Source organism: Onychomys torridus, chromosome 12, assembly GCF_903995425.1.
Source record: "Onychomys torridus chromosome 12, mOncTor1.1, whole genome shotgun sequence".
Taxonomy (NCBI): domain Eukaryota; kingdom Metazoa; phylum Chordata; class Mammalia; order Rodentia; family Cricetidae; genus Onychomys; species Onychomys torridus.
The window spans coordinates 16,236,166-16,251,551 of record NC_050454.1 but is presented as its reverse complement, the minus strand read 5'-3'; the positions used below and the strand labels follow the sequence as shown (position 1 = coordinate 16,251,551).

Sequence of the window (15,386 nt, the reverse complement as noted above, 5' to 3'; positions counted from 1 at the left end):
GTGGCTCTTGAGGTTTTAAGTCCTCCAGCCTCCCAATGCCATAAGCCCTCAGCTCATCCGCAGCTTAAAGGAGGCTGAAGTGTTCTCATGAGCTGCCCGGAGGTATGGGCTAAGAGAGCAGATGTCCAAAGCCTAGAGCTGTTAAGACTGCCCAGTGTTGAGCCACTGGACACTTAGAGCCTACAGCAATAACTACCTGATTTGAGCACCTAGGGCTACAAGGCTAGAGCTATAAGCCCCCAGCTCTCAAGGTCTAGAGCCATGAATCCCTGGCTTTACAAGTGCAGACCAGTAAGGTCTGACTGAGGACTTCAGAGCCTAGATCTACAAGCCTCTATACCCAAAAGCCCAGCTCATAGGCCTCTGGAATCCAGGCTGCCAAGAGCAAGGGAGCAACGGCGCCTTGCCTGTTTATGATTTTCTCTGATAGAGCAAGAGGGCCCCTCACGCAGTTGCTTGTGACAAAAGGTCTTAATTCATACTGGTCTGTCAATGTTCAGTATAAGGTTACCTGACTGCAGTGTATCACAACAGAGTGCCTGGATTCCTTGTACATGAACACGGATGAGTCACCCCCCGCCCTCCATACAAGGTTTCTCTGTGTAACAACCATAGCAAGTCCTTGAACTATCTCTGTAGATCAGGCTGGGCTTGAACCTCACAGAAATCCTCCTGTCTCTGTCTTCCGAGTGCTGGGATTAAAGGCATATGCCACCACTGGCCGGCGAATCACAATTTTGTTTTTTTGAGACAGGGTTTCTCTATGTAGTTTAGGTGCCTGTCCTGGAACTCACTCTGTAGCCCAGACTGGCCTCAAACTCACAGAGATCCCCTGGCTCTGCCTCCTGAGTGCTGGGATTAAAGGTGTGCGCCACCATCGCCTGGTGAGTCACATTTTTAAAAAGTATATTTTTAAGGTGCTAGAGAGATGGCTCAGTGGGTAACAGTGTTTGTTAATTAGCATGAGGACCTGAGCTCCGATCCCAGCACCCATGAAAAAGCTAGGTATGGCCGTGAGTACATGTGTGTGGTAACCTACGTCCAGATCCAGTGAGCTGTCCCACCTACTGTTTTGAAGGAACAAGGCAGAGAGAGAGAGCAAGGCATGTCCTCTTTTGGTCTCTACACATTTAGGTATATACACAAACCCACCCATGCATACACCACACACACACACACACAACCACCACCAACAACAACACAATCACCACCACCATCACCACCATCACCACCACCACCATCACCACCACCACCACCACCATCACCAATAACAACAACAATAATATACTTTTAAAGTTCAGTTAGGCTGCTATAGGGAAGGTGAAATTTCTTTCCCACTCCAAGGATCTCTGGTTGGAAATGACATAAGACAGGTTAACATGAGAAAGGTCTACAGATTTTATTTACTATCTCTCACATGTGCCTAGGAACCTGCATAGGAAAGATGAAGGTCCACAGAAGGACTTCGAGCATGATCCTTATACAGCAGGCCGGACCAAGAAGTGATGACTAGACCAAGGAGTCTGGGCTAGGACAGTCATTGAAGAGAAGTGACCAGAAGATAATATGACGCAACAAGTCTGCTTATCCAGATTTCTCAGTGCTGACTGCCATCTCTGGTTATGGAATGACTTCCTTCCCCTTGGTACAGGAAGATACCTTCCCAGTGGAGTCTTACTTCCTGGTTCAGGAAGAGAAAGGAAAGCAAGGTCCCTTCTTGTACCTGCTGTTTTCCAAATGTCTTTAACACAAAACAATCAATATGCCAAAGTGGCATGTTTTCATCCCCCACAATATAAAAAGACATAACCAAGCTGGGGTGTTTATCAGGGGTAGACTGCTTGCTGAGCATGAGGTAGACCCTGGGCTCAGTGTTCAACATTAAAAAAGGGAAGATCTAAGTCGTCATGAGGCAGCTGCAGATAGATCTCTACTAGTTCTAGGCCAGCCAAGACTGCATAGTGAGACTTTTGAAAACAACAGCAATAAAAAACAAAGTATCTATACTCTATGCTTATACACACAAATTAGAACTATGCTTTGGGAAATAACTGGGACAATGAAGCCAAAGTTTCAAAGAACCATCCACTATTTCAATAACTCAAATAACTCATAGAATAGAAATTACTCAACAAAATAATCATAAGCTTCATATTAGGCATATATATTATATATATTATGTATAACATACAAATACACACAAATTAATACCACACTATAGTAGCTGAAAGTGTGGATACTTAATGCCCCCCAAATGCTTACTAAATTATGACACGGCAACCACATGGCATATGATATATACTAAAAATAAAAATAATACACTGTGTGGAAAAGTGTAAAGATGCGAGGTGGTTAAGGACAGTGGGGCTGAACTGACTCACAGTTATTACAAAAGCCACATGAGAAATGTGATGTCTAAACAACATAAGGTGTCAGTGAGGAAGGCAGTGATTGATGGTAAGCTGGAGAAATACTAACAATATCAAAGACCATGTCAACCAGAGACGGGGTAGGGGGAAGATGCAGCCAGAGGCAGCCTGGGGCTTCCAGACTAGTGACCTGCTACAAAGAGAAGTCATACACAGCCACTTGTTTTGATGGGAAGATAAGGAATATGATTTTGAACACCATCATCATAATATCATATATTTATGGTGTCTATCTGCTCCTCCAGGAAGCCTATGAAATGGAGAAGATATTTCCATCATCAAAGGATAAAACGGAAACTCAGATGTCCAATGAACTAGCCAATGACAAATAACTAATCAGGTCTTATTTGCAAGCCTAATGTTCTTCACACTACACAAGCCTACTTCCAGAGAACCAAGCTGTGGAACCTGACCTATGGCTGAAAAAATTGAGTGGGGTGGGGGCACGACACGGAGATGGGGGACAGGACACACGGGACATGGGGACCTAGTTTGCTTTCTATCATTGTAAAAAACACCATGTCCAAAAGCAACTTGAGGAGGAAAGGGTTGATTCTGTGGACACAGTTCATCACTGAGGGAAGTCAGGGCTAGAACTCAAGACAGGAACCTGGAAGATGGAACTGAAGCAGAGGCCATGGAGGAGTGCTGCTTACCACTTGCTCTGTTTGCTTTCTTACACAACCCAGGACCACCTGTCCAGGGTGGCTTCACCCACAGTGGGCTAGGCCTTCCCACACATCAATCATTAATCAAGAATGCCCTACAGACTTGCCTGTCTGCCAATCTGATTGAAGTGTTTTCTCAACTGAGGCTCCCTCTTTTCCGATGACCCTGGCTTGTGTCAGGCTGACAAAACACTAGACAGCATAAAGTATGACCTGAAGAGATACAGGTATAGGAAATCTCAAGATCAGTTCACGGGTAATAACACATGCCTATTTGGGGAAGACAGGAATGTCTGGAGAAAAATGGGGGGCATGTTACATCTGCAGTAGAGACTACCAGCTGTCTGCCTACCCAATACCCATTCTCTTCTTCCTGAAGCTTTAATTTTCCTCTTCAGGACTAGGTGTTGAACCCAGGTCCTCATGGACCTAGGTAAGCACTCCACCACTGAGCTAGATTCTCCACTCCCTCTTCCTCCTTATCAACAGAACTCTGCATGAGGAGCAATGGCTAAAAAATTCTCTTAGACTCCTTTGCAGACAGAAGCGGACAAAGATTTGTGTGTGTGTGTGTGTGTGTGTGTGTGTGTGTGTGTGTGTGAATGTACACACATGTTTTCATTTATAGATGTATGCATAGGTATGCAAGTTCCTGAGTCAGCATTTTGGCCCGTATCCTCCCTCCTCTCCAGCACCTATTTTGCCTGGAAACAGATTTAACCAGCATGGGAAACAAAAGGAAATGGCGAAATTTGCCAAAAGAATGCAAGAGGTTCACCTTTGTACCACTTCACCAGCACCAGCAAACTACTAACCCCTGTAACTGTAATTAACGAGGCAATTTATCTGGTAATCAAGAGAGGTTTATATCTAGGGTAACTTAACAGCCAACAGGGGTGGGTTCCAGGATCCAGGAGAGGTGAGGTACCATCCAGTGGACAACTCTGGTTTGGTCTCCCATCCATCACCCAGGACCACGAGGTATCCAGAAGGGCCAGCTTGTACACACCTTGAGTCTTGAGGGGCTCCTCTCAGCCACGCCCCAGGGGCAGATCAAGGGCCGGTGTGGCAGTTACCTGCTGTCACTCTAGGGGCAGTGTTTCAAGGTCAAAGCTGGAACAGCTACCTACTACAACCTCCCAATTGTTTTTGTAGGAAAATAAACCTTCATAGTCAAGACATCATTGTTATTAATAGTTCCGAACTGAGGAACACACCTTGCTGTCTCAGGCAAGGACACTTTCAGGGACAGCCTTATGCTCCCTTTGTAATGCTTTGTGGCTTAGACCGGATAAATCGTGGCTGGTGTGACTCACCGTAGCATTTCTCAGTTCTAATATGGTAAAATATTCAACCTGTGAACATTTTCCTTCTAGAACTTTAAAGGGCAAAGGCAATCAGATGTATTGGTGCTTCCAGTGTTGCTGTTTTGGTTTTGCTCTTTTGGGGGGCCCACCACCCACCTCCCTAATAAATCACTCACGGAGGCTTAGTCTTAATAATGAATGTTCAGCCTTAGCTTGGCTTGTTTCTAGCCAGCTTTACTTAACTTTAAATTATTCCATCTACCTTTTGCCTCTGGGCTTTTCCCGTTCTCTTACTTCTGTATATCTTACTCTTACCCCATGGCTTGCTGTGTAGCTGCGTGGCTGGCCCCTGGAGTCCTTCCTTTTTCTCTGGCTACATTTTTTTTGGATCCTCTCTTCCCAGATTTCTCCTTCTCTTTATAATCTCTGCCTGCTAGCCACGCTTATCCTTTCTTCTGCTTTGCTATTAGCTGTTGAGCTCTTTATTAGACCACCAGGTGTTTTACACAGGCAAAGTAACACAACTTCAGAGTTAAACATAAACAAAAGTAACACACCTTAAAATAATATTCCCCAGGTTGGGGATTTAGCTCAGTGGTAGAGCGCTTGCCTAGCAAGCGCAAGGCCCCGGGTTCGATCCTCAGCTCAAAAAAAAAACCCCAACATTCCAATGTAGAGACTGACTTACTCCCTTTAACTCAAACCAGAGCCAACAGAACACACAGCTTTAAATGCACCTTCACAAACAGTTCTCATACATGGATGGTACACCTGGTTCCCCTTCTACAAATACATAGTCAGACATCATTAACACATGAAGACTGTTTGGACAAGACAGCTTCAAAGAAACTATTTTTCTTTACATGTTAGTTTTTTTAAAATGCCTTTATTGTTCCGATCTAAAAATCCCAGATACCCCAGAGTCTATTTAATGGATGAGCACCCAAACCAAAGTTTGCTGAGGAAGCAGCTGGTCTAGTGACAGGCGTACATAACTAACATTTGCCAAGTAAATAAAAAGTGCTATTAAATGTGTGTTAAAAAAAAAGCAATCAGATGTTTCCATAATAGAAAAGTAGCACATATTACAAAATTTCAGGCCCAGAGTGAAATAACAATCAGTTGGTTGTGAGATAAAACTAATTTGGCTTCTGATAGTTTAATCAACAATGAACTGAGCCATTAAATTAGCAAGTTTCAGTCTCATGATTTCCTTTAAAGAAGGATGTAAGGCTATAGCCTATTAATTAAATAGCCTAGGGGTATACCCAGTCACCACAGGCCAGGAATGTGTGCAAAAGAGCTGTAAAGATTCTGAAGTAACTGCAACCGTCTTTAAAGGATGAATGTATTTAAGTCCAAACTTGCAAGCAGGGATTTCTTTTTGTTTCTTTTACTTTTTTTTTTTTGGTTTTTTGAGAGAGGGTTTCTCTGTGTAGCTTTGCGCCTTTCCTGGAACTCACTTGGTAGCCCAGGCTGGCCTCGAACTCACAGAGATCCGCCTGGCTCTGCCTCCCGAGTGCTGGGATTAAAGGCGTGCTCCGCCACCGCCCGGCTGCAAGCAGGGATTTCTAACAAGATGGTTTAGAAACTGCTGGGAGGAAACATCACTGATCCAGATGTTGCACAACTTCCTATTCTCCCTTCAAACATTGCATAGTCAATAAAACAACAACAAAGAAAAGAGAAAAAGCCATACATGTAGTCTATTTGTTGCAGTCTGTTTACTGTAATTCTTTGGGAATAGTTGAAACATCATAAAAGAATGAACTGTTCTTTTTAGTAACAATAGTAAAAAAAAATACACAAAGCATAAGATAATTTAAAAACCAATTTCTCTGAATTTCCTAGTTATCTGGCTTTAGTAACTAATATCTGACTTGGACTCGTATCAAGAACTTAGAATAAGATGAGACATTTACCAGATTTTCAGAAGACTCTCCATATACTGATAGAATGTAACAAAGATCCTGAAATAAAAATAATGTCTCTCACATTAGAAAATATAAATGGAAAAATAAATAATAAAAAATGTGCAGAAGGTATTATAGAAGTTACAATATAGAAACCCTCAGAGTAACACACAGGATTAAACACATACACACACACACACACACACACACACACACACACACACACACACACCCCAAAACCCTGGCATGGGGAGATTTCTGAAATATAGACATGTATGGGAATCTCTCCAATCTGCCAACTGTTACATATGTGTGTGACATTTCAAACCACTAGAATGGTAGCTATTAGGACAAAAAGTAGTTATCCTCTGGGTCGGGTCTAAAATCTGGATAGAGTCACGTCTAACAAAATGACTGACTGACAGACAAGTGCCTGTGATCCCAGCATCGGGAGGCTACGGCAGGATGACGGGGAGTTCTCTAAGGTCTGGGCTACACAGTGAGACCCTGTCTGGAAAAGATGAGGACAAAATGCCGAGTGAGTAGGAAAGAGAGAAGAGGACACTAAGTCCGAGATACTTTCTCATTTTGCAGGCATTACTTTGAAATCTCAATACAAACTGTGAAAGTTCTCCTAAAAAGCTTAACACAATGCTTGAGTGAAATGACCAGTAGTTGGCCAGGCCTGGTGGCGCTCACCTCTAATCCCAGAGCTCAAGAGGCAGAGGCAGGCAGATCTCTGTGAGTTTGAGGCTAGCCTGGTCTACATAATGGAGTTCCAGGCCTGTCAGGGTTACATAGTGAGAACTTGTCTCAAAAAACAAAAACAGAATAGATCCTGGAAATTTCAAGGATTCAAGGTTGTAGCACGAATCCTAATTGGTCTTAATAAAAACCCTGAGCCAGATATCTGAGTAAATGCTGAAAGAGCAGAGCAGGCCACAGCTTCCACCTCTTACCTCACCAACTCCTCAGCCTGAAAGAGCTCAGCTCCTTTCTCTTCCCGCCTTATATTCCTTTCTCAGCCTAGCTATACCACTTCCTGTCTCCACCTCCCAAGTACTGTGAGCAAAGGCATGAGATCCCAAGTGCTGCAATTAAAGGCATGTGCCACCACTGCCTGGCCTCTATGGCTAACTAGTGGCTGGCTTTGCTCTCTGATCATTAGGCCAGCTTTATTTTTTAGATCATACACAAAATATCACCACACAAGGTGGTCTTTTGCTACTGAAGAAATACCACATTTTAAGGCTGAGGCAGTTACGACTTAACCATGTCATTGCACAGCTTGGGGTGAATACATGACACAGGCCTTTTAGATCCTTCCAACATTACACTTATAACTCTTGCCCAGCTGACCCAGAAACTTTGCTGCCTTCTCAAAAACTGGCTCATAAGAGGCTAGGGTGACAGCTCAGCAGGTAAAGGGCTAGCCAGGCAAGTGTGAGGACCAGAGTTCAGATCCCCAGAAGCCACGTAACACATCCTGGCTTAGAGCAGCGGAGACAAGGAGTCCTCAGAGTAGGCTGGCTAGACTAGCTCAAACAACAAGCCCCGAGTTCAACAAGAGACCCTGCCTCAATACATAAGGTTGAGAGATCCATGGAGGAAGACTCGGGAAGCATCCCCAGACCCCTACGTACACACGTGCACTCTCGCACCCACACAAATGTGAACAAGCATATGTATAAACACATGTACATCACACACATCTCTCTCTCTCTCTCTCTCTCTCTCTCTCTCTCACTCACACACACACACACACACACACACACACACACACACACACAAATCAGCTCAAAAAATAAAACTTGCAAATTTAAAAATACTGGTTTTAAACTTAAAACAAGGACAAGCAAATCTGCACTTTAAATCAGGCTCACACTCAGAAGAATGGAATCTCAAATACTGTCGCTCTTTTCAAATGCTTCATAGTATCTTCAAAATCTCTACAAAAATATTTTGATCTGACTCCAGATGCTTCTAAGTAGATTTTCTACAACTGAAGGTAAACTGGTTATTTTGCTTTACCTTTTTTTTTTTTTCTTCTTTTAATTAAAGAGAGTCAATAGTAAGATCTCAATGAGACATTTGCACCCACGCTTCCAGCAGCACTATCGGAACAGCTAAGTGGTGGGCGCCACCCCGATGCCTGCTATGGAGTGTGTTATGTAGCCTGAAGGAAAATGAAAGACATAACACTAAGTGAAACAAGCCGCCACAGAGCTACTCTGTTACGTGATTCCCCTCAGAGAGGTGTCGAAAGTGGTCAAATGTGCAAGCCTTTTGAATGATGCTCCGTTAAGCATAACCAGAAAGAGTTTCAAACAAGGATCAGTTCCAGTTTCAGGGTCACCTCCCCGGCACCATGCCACTCACCCGGCTGCTTGCACTCTAACTACCAGCAACCTTCGAGCAACCCTTCCAAGCTCTCCTCTCAGCCCTCCGAACCTTCTCCACATCCTCATCCCTGTGGTGCTTTGCTGTTTTTCTGAGAAGCCTGGAACCCATGACTCCCCCTCACCACTTCAACATTTCTACTTTCACACTGCTTTTCCTCTGGACTCAACAGACATGATGTCCTCTTTCTCTCTTGCCTTCGGTCACCACCTCCATGAGGACCGCCAGTTGCTCACATAAGTTGCTGTGAGAACAAAGGTCTTGGTTATACGAAACATTAAGGGTTAACACGGCAAGGGCCGCCGCGCTGAGGGGACAACTAAGATGTCCTGGAGCTGGCTTGAGGCGGCCAAGCAGAGTGACAGCAGCCCTTCCTTCCCAGAGGGACATATGTGGGACATCATTGTCCTTTCGTACATTCTTACTTCTCACTGTAAGTGAGGGTGTCTTCTAACAAGGAGCCGCCACCTGTTTCAGCAGAGACCCCAGACCATCCCATAAACAAGGAGTTAACAGAACACATACAGCTACCTCTTGGTAGGCGCAAGAACAAAGAGCTTAGAGTACATAATTACCAGTATTTGAGACTCCAGTAACTAACAGCTAGCAGTCAAGGCCCATCGCTAACAAAACCAAAATCAAAGCTAACAGAGGGGGTTTCAAGCACCCCTAACTGAGTGCGCAGTCCATGAACAGCACACGATCATCACCCTGGTTAGGTCAGAGGGCACATGGAGTGTGCAGACTCTCCACTGGTTCAGCCCGTGATGGGCCGAGAACTAGCCAGTCCCAATAGTTACCTCAGTCTTTGTCCAGTTATGGCCATGGTCCTATAAAAACCCCTAGACAAAGGAGTTCACTAGCTTCTCCTGTCGTGGAAACTCCTCCCATGCTCGAGACTTTCTCTCACTTTTTCTAAATTTCTCACTTTTCTGTAATTTTCCCTAATTAAGCTTGCTTCCACTTTGCACACTCTGAGAAGAGTTTGTATCCTTAGTCTCCACTGGCACGAGACAACTGCTGTGGAATGATCTTTTTGTACACTGTGAAGATGTGCCACTCAGATGGGTTGAATAAGAAGCTGAATGGCCAGTAGCTTGGCAGGCTTTTCAGGGCAGAGAGAATGCTGGGAGGAAGAAGGGCAGAGATGCCAGCCAGGCATGAAAACAGGCTAGCAGCATGGGCAGTACAGAGAAAAGGTAATAAAGCCACGAGGTAAAAAGTAAATTAATAGAAATGGGTTAATTTAAGTTATAAGAGCTAGTTAGAAACAAGCCTAAGCTATTGGAAAAATCCACCTACAGACACTGACCTCAAAGTTACCGTCTCAGGTTGACTTCCGGTGGCAGTAGAGTTTCCTGTACTTTAGGAGGCTGGGTCAAGTCCAAATGGGCTGAAATAGGGTCCCCCGTACTCAAAAATCTGCACACTAATTTACACCTCGTTTTTTTCAGGCTGGAAAATAGACGTCTTCAATTTCTTTCCTCACCTCAGTCACCCAGGCCAACACTTTCTTCTTCCCTATTTGTGGTACTGGGAAATGAACCTAGGGCCTTGAATAAGCAAGACAAGCACTCTGCCACTGACCCCCACACTCAGCCCGAGCACCTGCTGTCTTAGTTAGGGTTTCTATTGCTGCCACGAAATACCAAGATCAAAAAACAAGTTGGAGAAGAAAGGGTTTATTTGGATTACACTTCCAGATCACAGTCCATCATTGGAGGAAGTCAGAACAGGAACTCAAGCAGGGCTGGAACCTGGAGGCAGCAGCTGATGAAGAGGCCACGGGTAAGTGCTGCTTACTGGCTTGCTTCCCATGGCTTGCTCACCCTGCTTTCTTATAGATCCCAGGACTACCAGTCCACGGATGGCACCACCCACAATGGGCTGGACCCTGCCCCACTGATCACTAATTGAGACAATGCCCTACAGCTGAATCTCATGGAGGTAGTTCTTCAACTGAGGCTCCTTCCTCTCTAATGACTCTAGCTTGTGTCCAGTTGACACAAAACCAGCCAGCACCCTTGCTATTAGCAACAGAAAATGGCTATCATTCTTAGCTATCTAACTCCTGCCAGACACTACAGGCTGGGCCAGCTACAAGTATTATCTTTAATTTTCACAACTGGTGAGCATTACATAAAAGAGGAAACTCAGGCCCACTCTTTCTTCCTCTAATTTATCCCGTACCCTTCAGGCACAATGATCTTTTTAAACTTAAATCTGATCATATTACACACACTATTAAACCTCTTCAAAACCTTACTATTGTTTTGTTTTGTTTTGCAAGACACGGTTTCTTTGTGTAACAGTCTTGGCTGTCCTGGAGCTCACAAAGATCCACCTGTCCCTGCTCCCCAAGTGCTGGGATTAAAGGTGTGTGTCACCACCGAGTGGCTTCTTATCATTATTTTTTAAAGTCCAGGTAACTGGGCATAAGGCAACCTTCATCATCCCTTCTCCCTCAACATTCCTCACATCAACATCTTTTAATCCCTGGACCATGTTCTGCTTCTTCTCCTCTTACCTCTAGACTCAGCAGGACTTGTTTTTAATTTTAAACTAAATTTAAAATTATTAGTATGCATGTGGGTATACCTGTGCCTCATGTGTGGCAGTCAGAGTACACTTTGTAATATCAAGTCTCTCTTTCCATCTTTCCATGGGTTCTCAGGGGACAGGGAGGGGGAGCCAAACTCAGGTGGTCAGGCATACATGGCAAGCACTTTACCCACTCAACAATCTCACTGGCTCCTTTTAATTTTTTCTTTGAGACAGGGTTTATGTACAGGCTGGCTTCAAACATGTTATGTGGCCAAGGATGACCTTGAGTTCCTCATCCATTGTCTCATGTGATGGGGTGACAGGTGTACGACACCGTAGCTGGCTGGGATTCCCTTATTCATCCACTCAACATACATATTACATAAATGAAATATATGTAGGTTTGTGGTGATGTATTGGGTCCCCCAATATACTGTGTCCCCCAATAAAATTTATCTGAGGATCAGAGAAAAATCCAGCCACTATAGTAAACATAGAAGTCAGGCAATGGTAGCACGTGCCTTTAATCCTATCATTAATGAGGCAGGGATCTGTCTGGATCTCTGTGAGTTCAAGGCCACACTGGGAACAGAGCCAGTCGTGGTGGGACACACCTTAAAATCCAACATTAGTTAACCATGGAGGTCTAGAGGTCTGTACAGACAGACAGGAAGTGACAAAGCTGGGCAGGAAGAGAAGTGATGTAGCTGGACAGAGAGAGCCAATGAGATAGCAGAACAGAAAGGCATATAGGCGTGGGTATACAGGAAGTGGCTCTCTTTGGAAGCTGAGGTGTTGGTGAGGTGAGGTTAGCTTGTGGCTTTTCCTATTCCTCTGCTCTCTCTCAGGATTTAACCCTAATTTCTGGCTCTGGGTTTTTATGTAATAAGACAGTCTAGCAATTCGTCTACATAGGTCCTTAGTTACTTTTCTATTGCCATGATAAGACACCACCTTCCTAGACCAAAGTCCCAAATTCTTCCACATTCCTCCCAAACCAGCATGGTCTGTCACAGAAATACCCTACTTCTGGTACCAACTTTGGTCTTAGTTTTCTATTGCAGTGAAAGGACACCATTACCAAGGCAACTTAGAGAAGAAAGCCTGGGTAGCTTACAGTTTCAGAGTGTTAGATCTATGACAGGGAGCATGGCAGTAGTCATGCAGGCATGGTGTAGTAGCAGTGGTAGCTGAAAACGTATATTTTGATCCATAAGCAGGAGGCAGAGAGCTTTAACTGGGAATGGCATGGGCTTCTGAAACCTCAAAGCCCACCCCTAGTGCCACACCTCCAACCAGGCCACATTTCCGAATCCTTCCCAAAGAGTTCCACGAACTGGGGACCACACATTCAAACAGATGAGCCTATGGATCCAGTTTCATCTAAACCACTGCAGGTCATTTCCTCAGAGTACTTAAAATCCAGTGGCATAAGCAAGTATTATAGATAAGTATGATGACAGAATCAGGATTCTGTGTTATAAAACATTTAGTGATAGTGAAAAATCACAGTGAATGTTTCAGATCAGTTTGATGTAGTAAGAGGTCTCAGATGCTTACACCCTTTGAAACCTGAAGACTAAGATGGTCAGATAGACAAAAAGCAGAAGGCAGGGTGAGGGGCAAGAGATACTGATTAGAAGAGAAAACAGTACCCCAAACTGACACATGGAGTTGAATGCAGTTAAAAAGTCTGCACACAAAACAACCCCTTAGTGGAGTGTTGTGGGATATTTGTACACTGTGTGAAGATGCATGGCTGTGATTGGTGTAATAAAGAGCTGAATGGCCAGTAGCTAGGCAGGAGAGGACAAGCAGGATTTCCAGGGAGAGGAAGAGAAGGAGGAATCTACTCTAGAGAGATGCCAGAGAGACACTGAAGAGGTCGGACATATGGTACAGAGTAGAGATAACGGAGCCACGTGGAAGAATGTAGATTCATAAAAGCAGGTTAATTTAAGTTATAAGAGCTAGTGGGACAAGCCCACTTTCACAATCAGTCTCTGTGTCATTATCTGTGGGCTGGAGGTCCCAACGAGAAAGTATTGCTACAGCAGAATGAACAAACAACCTACAGAAAGGGTAAAAGTATTTTCCAGCTATACTTTAGAGCAGGGGTTAATATCTAGAACATACAAGAAATGCAAAATTATTCACGCACACACACCACACTACACCACAAATTGACCAATGAACTGAAGAACAATTCTCAAAACAAACAAAAATGGCCCATTAATATTTTATAAAGCATTCAGTAACCTTAGTTCTCAGAGAAATGCAAATTATAACCACTCTGAGATTCCATCTCACCCAAGTCTGAATGGCTATTATCAAGAAAACAAAGGATAACAAATATTGCTGAGACTGTGGGAGAAGAGAAATCCTTATTTCACTGCTGGTAACGGTGTACACTGGGCAGCCACTTGAACATCACTGTGGAGGCTTCTCAAAATACTAAAACAGAGCTACCAGATGATCCTTCTCTACCACTCCTGGGCACAGAGGACTCTTCTATCCTGCTACAGGGCGGTTGCACATCCACGTTCAATGCTGCTCTATTCACAACAGCAAGGAAACAGAATCAGCCTAGATGTCCATAAATTGATGAATATATATATGTATATTATATATCACATATGTTCAGCCATAAAGAAAATCAAAATTATGAAAGTGGATGGAACTTAAAATTTAATATAATAAATGTACTATAATAAATGCAGCTCTTAACTTCAGAACTAGAAGAGGTCCATAGGTGGAGGAGGCATTAGGGGAGGGAGGCGGGGAGGACAGCAGAAAGGTATGATGTAATCAGAAAGGGGACACAGGGGGTGCAAGGGTGCAAATGAGGATGGAGAAGAGGCCAAGAGACAGGTGGAACAAGTCTGATCGTCAGGGCAATCAACCCAAGTCGAGTATGTGTGGAAATGCCCTAAGAAAGCCTGTTACATTTTATGGCAAATTAAAAAAATTAATTTAATCAAAGAATGAAAAAACAAAAGAGATGCTGCTTAGAGACATCAAGAGACCACAAATCAAAGTTGTTGTTGTTGTTTGTAGGCCATGGTTTGGAGCTTGGATTTTATTCTAGGTTCCAAGTACAATATAAGTTATTAAAGAATTTCTGGTAAGGAAGTGTCACTTTTGTTGATGAAGGGCGACGAGAAAGGAGAGGCATAAAACAGGATACAGGGCATATCAGGAAGATAAACTAATGGTTTAGGTAAACAAACAAAAACTAATTTGGGGGCAGGAGAGATGATGGGTTGGCAAGTAAAAACACTTGGTGCACAAGTTCAGCGAACTCCCCAGAGACCTACATAAAAAGCTATGTTTGCACACATCTGTAATCCCAGCACTTTATCCTGGAGAAGAGGAGGCAGAGACCGGAGAATCACGACAAAGCGCCCTCACAGGCCAGCTAGTCTCCGCCAAAGGAACACCGAGCCTACAAAGGACCAGAAAACAGAATGGCACGATGTAAGAAGTCACATTCGCTAAAAACAAGTCACTTTCTTCACTGCCTAACGCACAGGGAGAGACTTGGGACGGTACTGACGCCCGTAGACACTACCAAGGCACTCGGGAGTCCCCGACCCGCACCTACCTTCCTCCCCCGCAGCTACCCGGGCGGGGGTCCCGGACGCGCTCCCCTCGTAGCCTGTTGCCATGGTTACCGCGCCAAGGATGGAGCTAGCACCGGGTCAGAGGAACCTCTGGGATCTGCTGCCTCCACGCAGGAAGGATCCTCCGCCTTCACCGGAACCGGCGCTCCCGGGGGTCACGTGACCACGCTGGGCGTGGCCACGCTAGTTTGTTTTGCTCTAAGGATCCTAAAAGCGCCGAGCACGTGGCCTGGACCCGGGTACCTCGTTCTCCAACCCTTAGCTTTGTTTTTCGCTTCCGTCCCCCTTCTCTAGGCAGATCCTCTATTTCCGCCCTGGCTTTCCCTCACTCAGTGGGACCCACGATTTAGGGGAACCCGGGGTAGGTTTGCCTGCACCTCCACTTCGCTGGTCCCTTTGGCATCGGGATCACCTCAGCTGGTTTTCCTGGCGTCCCGGGCATATGAACCTCAGGCAGCGCCCCTTGAAGGCGTTCCCTGTGACTCATTTCCCGAGCCAGATG

General features: G+C 44.6%; 1 protein-coding gene across 1 annotated transcript in view; it reads right to left on the bottom strand.

Moving 5' to 3' along the window:
• Hspbap1 (HSPB1 associated protein 1) overlaps nt 1-15,023 on the bottom strand; it is a 52,028-nt gene extending 37,005 nt beyond the window's left edge. The window contains exon 1 of the mRNA XM_036204214.1: nt 14,866-15,023. Coding sequence (XP_036060107.1) covers nt 14,866-14,929 — 64 coding nt within the window. The 5' untranslated portion in view covers nt 14,930-15,023. The remainder of the gene's footprint in view (nt 1-14,865) is intronic.
• Nucleotides 15,024-15,386: the final 363 nt, after the last annotated feature.